Genomic DNA, 16173 nt, shown 5'->3' with positions numbered 1-16173 from the left:
AACATATATACTATGAGGGAAATGTTTCAATTACACAAAAAGTAGATTGGCTCTGGTGTGAATGTGAAATGTCTCTCACAACCTTATGTGGTGAAGGCTTGGTCCCTAGCTGACGGCATTGTTTTAGGAGGCAGTGGAAATTCTGGCAGTTGCACCTAAGTGGAAGAAATAGGTCAGTGGAAGTGTGCCTTCAAAGGTTAAAACTGGACCCATTCCTTTCCTTACTCTCTGCTTCCTGTCCACCATGAGGTGAAGAGCTGTCTCCTCCACATGTTCCCACACCAAGATGCTCTGCCGCAGTGAATGGGCTAAGCAAACTCATTCCAACCCAGGCAGCAAAAGTAAGAGCCAAACCATGTTTCTACCTTTGAATAGAACCATAAGCATCAATAAATGATTGGCAATGAACAATTAAAAATCCTATCTGTTCAAACATACTATCAATGATATACATGTGTTTATAGATACATTGCACGTATTTACCTAAAATCTTTTTGATGAGCATTTACAAAATTCAAAAAAGTGAATTAATGTCAACTACCCTAAAAATGCCCATACTTACTAAACCATTCCATGCTCTAGCATGATTGGGAGGTAGATTAATTAAAACATACACAGAAATAAAAACATGCTTAACTGTAGAAAACTTAGGTGCAAAATGCTTAAAGCACTCCAGACTTCCAAGCAATTTGTTTAAGTAAAGAAATTTCGTTTCAGGTCAATAATGTGAACTTACATCCTGTGTACACAGTGATATTATATTAGATAGGTATTAAGATAAATTGCTCATCCATACCAGGTTTGGGAGAGTTATTTGTCAAAAGTCCTTTTTGTTATAACTGTACAAATTTTGTACTGTCATTATGCTCACTTTAGCAATTGCTAATTGACCAGAGATGGAAATTCCATTAAGATAATCCAGCTATTGCTGACCTATGTTCTTTCCAAATATCTAGAAAATGTATGGCCTTAACAGTAGTTTAAACAGATTCCATTACTGGTGATTTTAACTAAAAAGCACAGACGTTAACTGAATGCCAGAATTCAAAAATTATACAAAAATATTTAACTTCCAGGATGTAGAGAGGGTTTGGGAGTCAATTTTGGTCTACACAGTGATGTCCCTTATCCACTGGATATAAATTACAAGAACCCTAGTCAATGCCTGAAATCATGAATAGTACTAGACCCTGTATACTATGATTTTCCTGTAATCCACACCTATGATAAAGTTTAATTTATAAATTGGACAAAGTAAGAGATTACCAACAACAACTAATAATAAAATAGAACAACTATAATAATATACTTTAATAAAAGTTGTTCTAAAGTGATCTTTCTCTTGCAAAATAAGTGCGTTGTGCTCATCCTTCTTGTGATAATAGATTGTTCAGTGCCTACTTGATCAGAAGTGAGGTGAATGGCATAGGCATTATTAACTCAGCATAAGAATTTTTCTTTCTTTATTAAATTAAGAAGTATTAATTTTTCACCTACAGGGAGCACTTTCAGTTTCTCTTTGTCATCTCTGATTTCCCAAGATCATTACTGATATGCTTTATGGTCATTATTAATTAAGTAACATAAGACTGACTTGAGCACAAGTACTGTGCTACCTCTATAGGAAACATGACAAAGAACATAACTGTAAAGTGACCAAGTGAATATGGTATACGGGAGAAAAAGGATGATTCATTCCCTGTCCCGGAGAGAGCAGGAATGTGGGAAACTTCATTATGCTACTCAGAATAGTTGTGCAATTTAAACCTAGGAATGAATTACTTCTGGAATTCTCCATTTAATATTTTCAGACTATAGTTGAATGTGGGTAAATAACTAAAGCTGTAGAAAGGAGACTGGATAACAGAGGAGTACCCTTTGTGCAAGCTGAGGCTGAAAACACCCTCAAGGAACTCTCTGGAATAAGCATACATACAAAACAGCTAAAGTAATACTTCTCCCTGAGAGAGATGGCAAGTATGGCCTTGGACTGTAGAATTCTTTGCTGGGAGAATTAAAATCCTGGTTAAACCTATTTCGTCACCTGCTTAGTGACTTAATATAAGCAACTTACCGCATTTGCAGAAAAACACATAGCCATGAAAAATTATTTTCATTTTAGATTTATGAGCAGTGATATCAATCTGTCTGTTCTGCTGAAAATCCTTAACTCCACTAGTTCTTTTTTCTTTCTCTTATTTTTCTGTGCCCTCAAATCTCCTTGGTTACTTTCAGTAAATGCTTCGCCTATTTAATGTGAGAAAATCTAAGCACACTGAAGCGTGCTCACAGAGGGCTTCTCTCCTGTCCTTCCGCCTTGGTGGATGAGAGGAGTCCGCCTTGTGCCTTAGGGTGACCCTCCTAGCCTAACCAACCCTCTATTCCTGCAATGTCCTGTTTCTCTAGTTCTTTAATGATTCTTGGTTTCCTTGTTCCCACCTGTTTCCAGCCTGATAACTACACATATCCAAATACATCTGTTCATTTTGAGCAAAACATTTCTATTGAGCTTTCTATCTTATTTCCTTAGCTCCTTTTTTTTCTATTTCACCTGTGCTTTCCAAAGTAAATTGTGCCCTAATTTCTACAAATCAGTGTTCATTTTTCCAGTCCTATCACACTTGATTTCAACAACATTGAAGTCAGTTTATCATTCTGCCCTCTTACAACTTTGCTGTTTAGCTTTTGTGTACCTGCGCTGTCTTGATTTTCATCCTGTATCACTAGTGAATATGAACTTGTCACTTGTGCTACCCTTCCTCCTCTTCCAGACCTCTGAAGAATGAAATCCGTCAGTTCTGTCCTCAGCTTTGTTTATTCCTGACCTGTAGCCATTCTCTATGCTATTTTGGCTATACAGTGCATTGTCTTTGTACATTTACTAATATAGTTATAATCCCTACTGAGTGTCTGCTGCTGCAACCGCTCCCTAGGTCCAGACTCATCCAACTGCACAAATGACATTTTCTTTTATTGCCTGAAAGGTGACTTTAGCTAACCTTAAATGTGGATGTATATGAATATATCCTCCTTACATAGATTTAGAGATTAGACTACAGTGTTACACATTTCAGTAAATGGATCCTCAATCTTTTGCTTACCTAATTTTTTTAATTGCTGTGAATTCCATGTCTGAACCATAGCAAATTTCATGAGACCATCTAAGTATTCTGCAACCTACACTTCCATCATTTTCATTGACACCACCACCAATTCTATTTCCATTTTGGGCAAGTACAATGAGGTTGTCATTGACCCAAGTACCCCTTTTCACCTTGTTTGTTCACACAAATGAATTTTAATAGCAACATTGAAGCATTTTATGCTCACTTTTGCAGTTAACTGGTTTGCAAATTAAACCATTTCACCTAATATTCTACAAACTCACCAAGATAGTTAATTTACTATTCTGATCTCAAATGGAAATTCTGGTTCATTGTTCTTCCTGGTTCTGTGAACTTAACTTCTCTCCTCACCTTTCAAGTGTTAATCACTTGGATATTTTTATACTTTTGCCTGTAGGTTTCTAAATCACAGAATTACAATAAAAATAAATGACAATCAGGAAGGAAGCCCTATCTAGAGCTTAACTAATTTTGAATCATTAGGAAGTAAAGAATCCTTGGAACAAGTATCAGTGGTCTGAATTGATCATGATATCACTCTTTAAATTACATCTAGATGTAATTATTAATTATAAAATACTTATTATGGATTATTGGACATATAGATTTTTGTAAGTCATTGTGGGTTTATGGTAGAAATAAACACAGAATCTATCCATGCCACAGTTTTATCCTGAGGTCAGTTTACATCTGTATTTTATTCTTAAGTTATGTATTTGCAATTCTGAAGAAATTTGGAGCTTATTCTGGGTACATATTGTCTTGTTCAGAGTACATATTCAAACTATATACAAATTATAGTTCAATACCATTTTTTTACATGTTCAAATACATTACAGGGTAATCATTCATGTACTCTAAATATGGGAAAGAGGAGAAAGTTCTGAAAAAAATGTAATCAAAACTCATGTCCAGACTTCAGGGATACCTTTAGGAAGGCATTATACAAACTACTAGAAATTCATATATTTCTAGAACAAATATAGAAACAAGTCCGTAAAGAGATTATCGCATGAAGGAAGACAAGGTGTAGAGCATCTTCCTGACCGCACACTACAGGATAGACTGAAATGCTCTGTAACCATGGGAATGGTAAACAACTGTAAGTAGATGATATGCAGTTTTTAGCTAAAACAAATTACATACTACTAAATTAAATTAAATTCCTAATTGATTTAGAGACATTATTTACACATTGCTTAACTACTTTCAAAAGAACAAAATTGCCAATTATCCATGTTTTTCTCATTGTACTTGACAGTGTATAATTTCCTTTATTAACAAGATTTTATTTAAATACTTTTTTGCACAACTATCTAGAGGAAAACACACAAAGCTTCTCACTTTTTCCATTTAGTTTTAAATTTTTATCATTAACAAATTTTAAAATACTCTGAAATAGTTCTGGGCAGTCTTCAAAAAGAAATTTAGAAGGAATGCAATTCATACTGATAGACAATAATTTTCAGATATATTTTATCCCCAGTTACACATACTGAGTATAATTAATAAATTGTTTTCATTGTCTTGTTTTGTAAGCCATATGGAAGAGAAAAAAATCAACGTCACTGAAAAGCTATAGTTGTAAAAAATGTTCTTCACTTTTCAATAGTTTTTAAATTACAGAAATATCATATTCAGTGTTTGAAAATAAGAACTGAAAAAATGAAAACATAAATGAAGGTGTCAGTAAGATGTGATGACTGATAAGAAATTTAAACAGCCTCAAAGTGGAAGAAAAGTGATTTGAAATAAGATGGTATTTTTTTTGTCTTTTTAAAATATTGTGCCCATAACTATGAATGAAAAATTCATACATCCATAGAAAATATGAAGTATGCCAAAACACTAAAACTTGAAACTGAGAAAATAATACTACATACAAATGTACAAAGACAAAGTAAGGCTATCCAACTATTTAAAAGTTAAATTTAACTCTTATATATCACAAGGAGAGGGAAAGCTAACAGAAATTAAATGTAATAATAATCCCCCCACCCTTTTGTATTTGGTTGCACTGGGGCTTGAACTTGGGGCCTCAGCACTTGCCAGGCATTTCCTTTATGATTAGTTAATTTTCAGATAGGGTATCAAGCTTTTTGCCCACAGTAGGACTTGGATCACTGCACTCCTTATGTCTCCTGCTTAACTAGGATTGCAAGCATGCGCCAGTACATCCAGCTGATTTGCTGAGATGGGGTCTTGCTGTTGCGCTGGCCTCAAGCTGCCGTCTGCCCAGTCTCCACCTCCTGAGTAGCTGTGATTACAGACACAGATCATTGTACCTGGTACAAACTCACTTCTTTATCTCTAACATTATTTTAATGAGAATGAGGAACAATAAGATGGCAAAATGACATTAAGTGACAGATCTAATAGTTATTCTGTTTATGTTATAAGATAAGCAATATTAAATTATCCTTAGTGAGAGAGGTAATGAAAAGTAAACTTTATAAATGTCAATCAAAAATAAATATATTTCCAAAATCATTTTATTTTTTCTTCACATATGCTTACTTAAATTAGAAAATTTACTATAATTAATTTACCTATTATAATCTGGCACATTTAATTCTATGATAATTAAATATGATAACAATTTAAATCTAAAAGAAAATTTGTTTGACTTCACAGACTTAAGCCTAATATTTTATTATAATCAAATATGCACACTAATTGAAATCCTGATCTTAAACCCAGTAATGATCTTTTATTGTCCTATTTACTTGGTCAAGAACTATAGTAAATGCATAATTAAATCCCCCAATAACACACAGGGCAGGTTGTTTCTAACTGATGTCAAATATTTGCATGAAAATTACTATTAATGGGTAGAATACAGGCAGATAAGAGACTACAGACTTAAGCAGAGCTATTTGGACTATCAATGCAACAAAGGTGAAGCTAGAAGCCCTTATCTCCTGACTCAGGCCAGCACTAACTTGCTGTGTGGTTGTTGGAGGTCATTTATAAAGTCCAGGTTTGTTGCCTTCGCTATAATACACTGGCTTGTTACTATGATAAATTAATGACACAGTATTTGTGATACTGTTTTAAATGAATAATACCCAGTTTATTATTTTTACTATTGCTGGCATTCTGTCTCTTGTTCTCCCTCATTCCTTCTCTCCCTCCTTCTCACTCTCTGGTAACTTTTAGTTTTTTATACAGTTGTGGGGATTGAACTGAGGACCTTGTGCATGTTCTAATGCTAAGCTATATCCCAAGTCCTAGTAATATTTTTTAATACATTGAGTAGCCCTAACCTAAATCCCAGAATAAGGGATTCTTCATTCTAAATATCTTTTTAAAATCATATTTCATATTTGTATAATATCTGCCTTGTATATGCTACCTCTTTATAAATGGCAGCTAAACATAAATGGGCAGTTTATAAAAAGTCAGGAAAGGAAGTATTTGGTATAATACTAATAACAAGTGATGAATGTATGAGTGAAGGAACTACATTGAATTGTACAGTATGCTATTTAATGGGTATTAATAGGATTCTGTATTTCACATTTTGATTAGTGAGAAGAAAGTCAGCATTATGTGATTAAAAAATGAAACACTACCTAATTAATTTCACATCACTGATTTCAGAAAATTTTAGAATTGATCTAACCAATACTCAAGGGATCAGTCAAATTGGTTTTGATGAGTGCTAAATGAATTCAGAGGACAGAACCTTCTTGGTGTCATATCTGTGGCCTTGAAAGAGCTAAGCTAAATGCATCATTGTCCAAGTCATTAACTTCAACATGAACCTGCAGTTTCCATTAAGTAATACTAACTATAAAACAAAAAAGCAAAACAAATGAAAATGTATCATTTCTTAAAATTTATGTATTTATTCAGGATACTATTTTTCTTAAAATAATATGAAAAGTTGTCTATACCCAAAAAATGTATATAGAAGTTTCCAAAAGTGCCCTTGAAAACACAAAAATAGGGAAGGAAGAAAGAAAAGAAGAATGCAACCTAAAAGTACATGTAAACTTGCTCCTGATATTTACTAATATATTTAACTATTGGCAGCAGAGTTTACTGGCTTAAGTTCTATAATTGTCTTCTTTAAAAAATCAGGTGAAAGCACCAATTAAAAACTGGAAGACAAATATCTGTGTAGATTATGTCCAAGAAATAGCAAACAACATCAGATTTTGTCCAATAGTTCACAGAGAGCTACACCAAGCATAGTTTGGTGCACAGAACGTTTGCCTTTATGGCAGTTTTATTCTCAGCACAGTAAATGGCAAAAGGGTTTCTGTTCAATTGACTTTCTTGTGAAAGGTTTAATTCCCTCTTCATTTGTCATAGGTTGTATCTTGAATTTCTGACTTCAGCTTACCTCTATGGTCTGGATGCGTAAATTCTGTTTTGTGTGACAGACTGACCTGGTGTCAAGGTTAGAGAAAACTATACTTTCTATAAATACTGATGTGAATTGGTACAGTTAGGAAGCCCTTGGTGGGAGAAATGGCTTTAAGGCAAAAATACTTTCATCACAAAAATAAATAGCTAGGCATTCTGTAAAAGTACTATGTTTCATGTTATGTGAAACATCACCACAAAGTATTGATGCCAAAAAGCAAATGTTACAATACTCAATATCCTTCTACAGCCAGATATGTCATGCCCATATAAATATGGATGGAAGTAAATTACAAAAATATTATACTCACAGGTGTATTGGTTTACCTGTACATCCACAAATCATAAATCTCTAAAGAAATTCTTATTAAATTCATTACCAAGAATATGGTTCATGTATTTTCTCTACAAGAATTAACATAGAATTTTAAAAGCTGTTGAAATCACATTACAAAGGGAACTAAGACAGAGAGGAGAAAAATAGAGGGGATGAACCAATTTGGGACATAATATATATATTATGTCTCTTTTTCAAAGACAGATGACAATAGGTAAAACAGGTCCTGTCTGGGGTGATACCAATGGGAGGGTGGAGGACATAAGGAAAGAGTGTAGAAGGATGAATATGGTGGAAATAATAGGTACTCACATGTATGGAAATGGAGCTATGAGACCGTTTGAAACTGTTCTAAGAAAGGGGGAAGCAAGGTATAAAGGACAGTGATGGAAGGAGTGAATTTAACTTATATATATTGTAAGTAATTTTGTAAATGTCATAATGTACCCCCAGTACAACAATATCATGATACTAAAAAAGTCAGTAATAGTAAATAATATAATTAATATTAAGGAATGTGAAGATTTCACACAAATAATAAAAGATTTATAATTGTAGGTATGTATAAAAATATATCAAAATGGAAACATTGATATTCTAACCTGGATACAAACATAATCTATTTTTAACAATTTTTATTAAAAATGCTGAATATATACCTGATAAATTCAGTGTATTGAAACAAACAGAATTTAGCTCAAAATGCAAATATATGTAATGGATGATGTAACTTTTTCTTTCCTAATATTTTTCAGTACTGTTTATTAGATTTTTTAAATGTTAAGATAATTGTGCATTCACATATATTTGTGAAAAATAATGTGCAGATCCCTTGCACACTTTACTCATTTTCTCTCAATGGTAATATTTTGTAAAGCTGTGGTACTATATAACAACCAGGATATTTGCAGATTTCCTAATCTTCCTCAGATTTCCTATTTTAATCACATCCATTTGTGTTTCTGTGTGTTTACTTCTATTCAACTTTACCACATCAGTCTCAGTATTCATCATAATAGTCAAGAAGACACAAAATAGTAAAGATCTACTAATTTTTTTTAAAGTGAACTGTAAGTTACCAGCAATTTTTCAAAGCAAGGGCCAATAAACATTTTCTGGAAAAATTTAGATAAAAATATTTTAGCCTTTGTGTCCCATAAGATCTCTGTTGCAGACACAGGACTTAACTCTCCATTTATAGTGCAAAAGTACTAAACAAATGAGTGTGTGTGTTCCAATAAAATGTCATTTAAAAATTAGGTTGTAGTCTGCAATTCGCCAGTAGGGTGCTCTTTGATGACCTCTCATCTAAAGTTTTCACAATCACCATCAGTCTCAAAGTAACAAATGTGTTTTCTATTTAGCTTATTTTGACTTGCTTTGATTTTTCTATTTTAAAATATCTTATAAAAAATAAGGTTTTACAATTCTTGACTTAGTATTTTGATTGTTCCTCCTATTAGGCCAATATAGGAAGCAATATAACTTGTTAAAAGACCAGAGAAAGTTATTCCGGTCACAGAAATAATTATAGCTGCAACAATTTCAGGTCTCCAACCCTATTGTATTTTCTTTCACAGCCCAAACTTGGTCAAGTGCTTACTAAAAGGACAGGCACTTCATTTTGTTCTGTTTTGTCTAATCTTCTTCTGTTGAAATAAAGTCATTCTATGAATTAGTTGTGTATTATTCAGAATACCAAAACAAGCAAACAGAAAATTCATAATTTCTGAGTCCTGGGAAGCATGCTAACCCATGGTTAATAACCTAGATTTGATAAATCAATTTTTAATATATATTTGATAAAAGTGCATTTTGAAGCAAATATGAATCTAATAAACATTCTTAGAATAAGTCTAAAGGATGAAAATATTTAAAAATTGTTTATGAAGTAAACTGAGAAGGAACACCCCCTGTCTAACCATTCATACATCTCATGATGACTTACAGAATGGTGGCATTATGTTTAAGCTTTCAGCTATAAAGCAGAGCACTAAATACATGAAAGTAACTTCCCATGTGATATTTACTATAAAATCTATTCATATAGTCAATTACCAGATATTAGCTGAGCAAAACTTTAGCCATATCTATACAGTTACATAGTATTTTCTTAAATTCATAATATCATGCATCAGTGCAATAGTATAATTTCCAATATACTATCTTGGACAAAGTGAAAGAAAAAATATTCTGTGAGCCTCCAATTATAAGTGTTTGTAACAGAGACCTGACAGAAAAGGGGAATAAACTGAACTTGAAACCAAAGCATCTGCTATTCTTTTGTTAAAGAAGAAAATCCAGTTTAATAAAATTCTTTGCACATGTATTTATGATGCAAATTGCACACTAATGGTAAACTGTTCTTACAATTTTATATCAATTGTGTGTGGCTTTTAGTAACCACAATGACAGCAATGTGTTTCAACTTATATCATTTGAAAAGCACTATGTATCATTTTTATCACCTTGAAAAGGATAAACTTCAGTCTTTAATTTTTACTAATAAGTGTGAAAATGAAGTTTACAACATTATATTTTAGCTATAAGTTTAAGAAAGAAAATTTCATATAATTTTAAAAGTATGACCACCTTTAAGGAACTGAGGAACTGGAACTCAGGCATCTACCAAACATAATCTATCATGGGTTGGTCACTGGACTGTCAGAATGATGCAAGTTCTGTATATTTCACTGTAGAGTCTCAATATGAGTGATAACTATTGGCAAGGAATATTCTCTCCAATATAAATGAACAGCAAATCAAATTGTAGATTAATGATGTGTTTGATGACTTATTAGGTAACATAGTAAAATAATGCATCAATTAGTAATTCAAAAATACTTTAAAGAAACCAAGATTTCAAGTATAAGAAAGTAAATACTAAGACTTTAAAATTTTAAACTATCATCATCTCAATTTTGTTAATTGCATTTGGTATAATTTCTTCATAGTAATTTCAGTGGACAGCTACAGGTTCCATTTAATTTGAATAATTTGGTGCAAACTGAAACCATCATTTTTAATTGGGAAGTAATGGGATGTTACCATACCATGGCATTCTGCATTCCTTGGATTCCACTCCAGGTGCATTTTACTAGGTGGATTTGGCCTGTAGACTGAATTGGTGACATTGTTTCCCTAAGAAGATTGAGAAACCATATGGTACAATGCTGAAAGCTATATTAAATTGTGAGTTATATTTTAGCCAGCTTTATTCTCATAACTGAATATCAAAATTTTATCTATGTAAATTTCTGCTCTTTGATACTAATTAGTCTAATTAAGCTTACTTTTTCTTTTCCCATTTTTAGACACTTACTGATATAAAGTCTGACTGGAATCCAAACTTAAAGACAATAGTAGAGAATAGGAAGAACATAGAGGAGAGTGCTACTTTTAGATTCACATGCAGTTACCTTTAAAGAAGCAGTCTTCATTGTGAACAATGGTAATCTTTTGTCTTTTCAGGCAAGCAGCTCTATGCACTTCACAGTGATTTTCATAGAATTCTCCATCAGATCCACACACAGGTTTGTAGTGCCGTTCACAAAGATCCATGCAGGCACAGTCTGCTTGGCCTGTCTCTCTGTTGATAACACAGTGCCTTCCCAAGCCACAATACTTATTTTCACAAGATCCAAAAGGGCCATCTTGAATCAGAAACTCTGGAGATAAAGAAGAGAAAATTATTGTTTCCTATGTTCAAGTAATAGATGCATTTGAAAGTATCAGGGTTAATATGTCCTAAAACAATCACAGTAAATCAGTGTCCCACTGTAAATCACAGTACATTAAGAAGTGGAGGAGAGGCTGGTATCAAAACTTATTGATAAACTTTTTCAAAATGTTCCCAACATTCCTCCCCAGAACCTTTTCTTGAGCTCTCTCTTCTTTCTCAGAATGTTGTGATCCTTGAAGTTTTAAACCACCTCCCTACCTAATGGCATCAGAATGATTAAGAACATAGATTCTGATCCAGAGTTTAAATCACAGCTCCACAGCACAGCTCTCACCAGGTGAAATCAGAAATATATTTGACCACCTTGAAGAATCTTGTAGTGAGCTCAGAAGTGACAAATCATAGAACTCAATTGCAGATTTACCTATGGGCATGAAGGACCAGCAACTGCTAACAAACCAGCCTTCTCATGGAACCACTTCAGAGAATCCACCTGCAGAAGACAGGCCATCACACCAAAGAAGCACTTGGTTCAAAGACCCTGAGCCAACTTCCCCCAAAGCTGTCCAACAGGGAAGGTGAACATCCAATACTACACAGCCCTGCATATCAACCTTGAGAAGGGACAGGGACACTTCCTGTCAAAAATGCCAACACATGAATTTAAAGTCATAGGAATTAGTCCAAAGCATTCAGAAAATTTATTTTCCTCTTTTTAATTTAGTATTTTAAATTTTCTTATCCTTATTCTTATTGTCTTCATTTTACCTCCTGGTTTTGTGCTACAATTTAGTGTTAACCTATCTCCTGGTTCCTTTCTTTCCAAATATCAATCTCTCAGCCCTCTCTTGTACCACTTTCCTTTCTTTCACCCAGTTGCTTCTTCAGCACTTTTCTTCTATTCTACTATATTCCTCTCTACACCTTCCCCTCTTTGCCTCCCCCACCTTTCACCCCACTGCCCCTAACTGGTCCACACTTACCACTTACCGAATAGTCTACTATACCAACTTTATACATTACACACATCCATAATATGCCTCTGCAATCCCTGAAAAAAGCATCCCTCCACAAAATGACAGAACTACACCTTAAAACACATTAAGGCCCTTTTACCTCATACCCCTTCCCTCCCTCCCTCAACCCTCCTTTCTGCCAGCCCCCCAGCACCATCTTTTTAAATACTTAAATATCTATTTCTATCCAAAAAACCTGTTATTCTCATAAAACACAATGTCTATAGATAATATCACCAAGAGGGTCCCTATGTAGTATGTAAATAATTGGTCTGGCATTGAATCCCTGAATTTGTTATTGCTAACTTACACAACCAGGTCAGGGAACAGAACTAGCAGATCAACCAAGCTAATAACTAAACCAGTCACAGCATATTAATAAAGTCAAGGAAAGATAACAGTTGATTAAAATCCCCCAACTAGCCAATCAATAACACTGGAGCAAGGCACAAAATAGAAACTTGGTGAGAAGAAGGCAAGGGGCACAACCCCTCAAAAGACTAACAATTCAATAGAGAATTTAGTGGAAAATTAAGGAATTGAATACACAGTTGCTGATTCCAGTAGTACAATGATGATAAGTATAACCAATGAGCTTAATGAAGACCTTAAAGAAGTAATCAATGAGGGACTCAAAAGGGTTCTAAAAGGAACTTTGTATTGTTCAAGACAATAAAAATAAAAAAACATGAAAAGACATGGAAACAACTAAATGAACTCAGAGAGGACTTCAGCAAACTTCAAAATGAAACTAAGGAAAGTATAAAAAAAGAGAGAGAGCATGACAGAGAGATGGAATATAGAAGACAGAACAAGATAGGAAAAAGGAGATTAACAAAGATTTGGAAAATCTCAGAAAAAAAATATCAAACAGAAATCCTGGAAAAAAAATGTTCCTTAAATAAAATTTAAAAATACAGTTGAAAGCCACTCCAGCAGTCTAGAACAGGTGTAATACAGAACTTTAGGGTTCAAAGACAAAATAGATATTAAAGAAAAACCAGAAGAATACTTAGAAAAAAGACTCAAGAGCTCTGATAGGAATATGTAAGACTGAAACATTCCATAAAAAGACCAAACCTGTAAATCGTGGGCATAGATGAAGGAGAAGAAGTGCAATCCAAAGTGATATGTAATATATTCAACAAAATAATATCACAAATAATTCCCAAATCTTGAGAAAGAGATACTCATTCAAGTAAATGAAGCTTCCAGGACATCAAAAAGACATGACCAAAATATAACCTCTCCACGGCATGTTATCATTAAAGCAACTAACACAGAGAACAAGGAAAGAATATTGAAGGCTATAAGAAAGAAAAAACAATAATAAGCAAAGGCAAACCCATCAAAATAATAGCATATTTTTCAACAGAAACCCTAATAGCAAAAAAGGCATTGAGTGAGGTATTTTGAGCATTGAAAGAAAATAATTTTAGTCCTAGGATACTCTACCCAGCAAAACTATAATTCAAAATTGATAGAGGAATGAAAGTCTTCCATAATAAACAGAAACTAAGACAATATATGACGATGAAACCACCACTACAGAAGATTCTGAAAAGAATCCTACACACAGAAAATGAAAATAAACACAAACACAAAGGACAGGAAATATTAAACCAAAAGAGAAGAACAGACAAGTAATCAGAGAGTAATATAGAATTGGATGCATAAACAAAAATCCTTAAACAACAAAAACAACTAAATGCACCTGACAGACATCTACAGATTAATCCATCCTGCAACAGCACAATATACATTCTTCTCAGCATTCTATAGAACTTTCTCCAAAACAGATATTTATGTCAATGTCTTAGGCATAAAGCAATTCTCAAAAATATAAGAAAATTGAAATAACCTCCTGCATACTGTCTAATCACAGCACAATAAAACAAGCACCAGAATATACCCAAACTATTGGAAACTGAATAACACATTGCTCAATGATCAGAGGGTCAAAGAAGAAATAAGGGAGGAAATGAAAAAGTTCCTGGGGTTTAAAGAAAATGAAAACACAAACCAGAACCTATGTCCTAAGGTAAAAGTTTACAGGCATGAGTGCATATATTAAAAACACAGGAATATCTTAAATGAATGATCTAAAGCTGCAGCTCAAAGTCCTAGAAAAACAAGAACAAACTAATCCAACACAAACAGGAGAAAAGTAATAAAAAATAATGACCTAAGTAACAAAACACAAACCAAACTAACCATACAAATATCAACAAAACAAAAAGCTCTTTCTTTGAAATAATAAGCAAGATTGAAAAATCCCTGCCAAATCTGACTAAAACGAGGAGGGAAAAACTCAAATTAACAAAATCAGCAAGGAAATGGGGAGATAACAACAAACATCAATGTAATACAGGGAATCATCAGGGAACATGTTAAAAACCTGTATTCAAATAAAATGGAAAATCTAGAAGAAATGACAAATTTCTAGATGCATGTGACAATTTAAAATTGAACCAAGAGGATTTGAATCACCTAAATAGATCTGTAACAAGCAATGAAATTGAAACAGCAATAAGGTGTACGTCAAAAGAGAAAAGTCCAGGACCTGACAGATTCATAACTGAATTCTATCAGTCTTGTAAAGAACTAATACCAGCATTCATACTCCTTAAACTTTTCCATGAAATAGAAAAGGAAGGACCACTGTCAAACCCATTCTATGAAGACAGTATTACACTTATCCCAAAACAGGACAAGGACACACACAAAAAAGAGAATTATAGGCCAATCTATTTAATGAACATAAATCCAAAAATTCTCAATAAAATGATGGCAAACCAAATTCAAGAGTGTATCAAAAAGATCATGAGTCATGATCAAGTCATCTTCATCATAGCAGTGGCTCAACAGATGCAAATCATTAAATGTAAGAGAGAATATTAACAGAATCAAAGACAAGCCACTTGATCCTCTCAACAGATGGAGAAAAAGTCTTTGATAAAATTTAGCATCCTTTCAACATACATGCTCTGATGAAACTAGGGCTAGAAGGAATGAACGTCATCATAATAAAGGTTACATATAACAAGTCTATGGACAACATCATACTTAATGGGGAAAAACTGAAAATTTCCCTATATTGTCAGGAATGAGACAAGGATGTACATTCTCTTCAACCTATTCAACATAGATTTGGAATTCCTAGCCAAAGCAATGAGACAGGAAGAAGAAATAAAAGGAATAAAAATAGGTAAGGAAGAACTGAAGCCATCTATATTCATACACAAAATGATCTTATAGCTAAAAAATCTGAAAAACTCCACCAAAGCATTGTAGACACCATAAATATCTGCAGCAAAGCAGCAGGATACAAAATCAATTCACAAAAATCAATAGCCTTTCTATATACTGACAATGAACAAATTGAGGAAGAATATAGGAAAACAATTATATTTACAATAGCCTCAAAAACATCAACTACCTGGGAATAAACTTAAAGAAGATGTGAATGACTTCTACAAGGAAAACTACAACCACTGAAGAACAAAATCAAAGAAGACTACAAAAGATGGAAAAGTTTCCAATTCTCATGGATTGGTAGAATCAACATAGTGAAAATGGCTATATTAAAAAAGCAATATACATGTTCAATGCAATTCCCATCAAAATTCCGATGACATT

The 16173-nt window shown here is 33.4% G+C and overlaps 1 protein-coding gene across 5 annotated transcripts in view; it reads right to left on the bottom strand.

The window, feature by feature from the left end:
- The window catches only part of Fstl5 (follistatin like 5), a 749493-nt gene that overhangs the window by 501535 nt on the left and 231785 nt on the right, over positions 1-16173 (bottom strand). For all 5 annotated transcript variants that reach the window (XM_074041710.1, XM_074041709.1, XM_074041711.1 and 2 more), the window contains one exon: positions 11256-11504. In XM_074041710.1, coding sequence (XP_073897811.1) covers positions 11256-11504 — 249 coding nt within the window. The remainder of the gene's footprint in view (positions 1-11255; positions 11505-16173) is intronic.

Source organism: Castor canadensis, chromosome 9 (assembly GCF_047511655.1).
Source record: "Castor canadensis chromosome 9, mCasCan1.hap1v2, whole genome shotgun sequence".
NCBI lineage: Eukaryota > Metazoa > Chordata > Mammalia > Rodentia > Castoridae > Castor > Castor canadensis.
The sequence above is the reverse complement of the archived record's forward strand: the minus strand, read 5'-3'. Positions and strand labels throughout refer to the sequence as shown.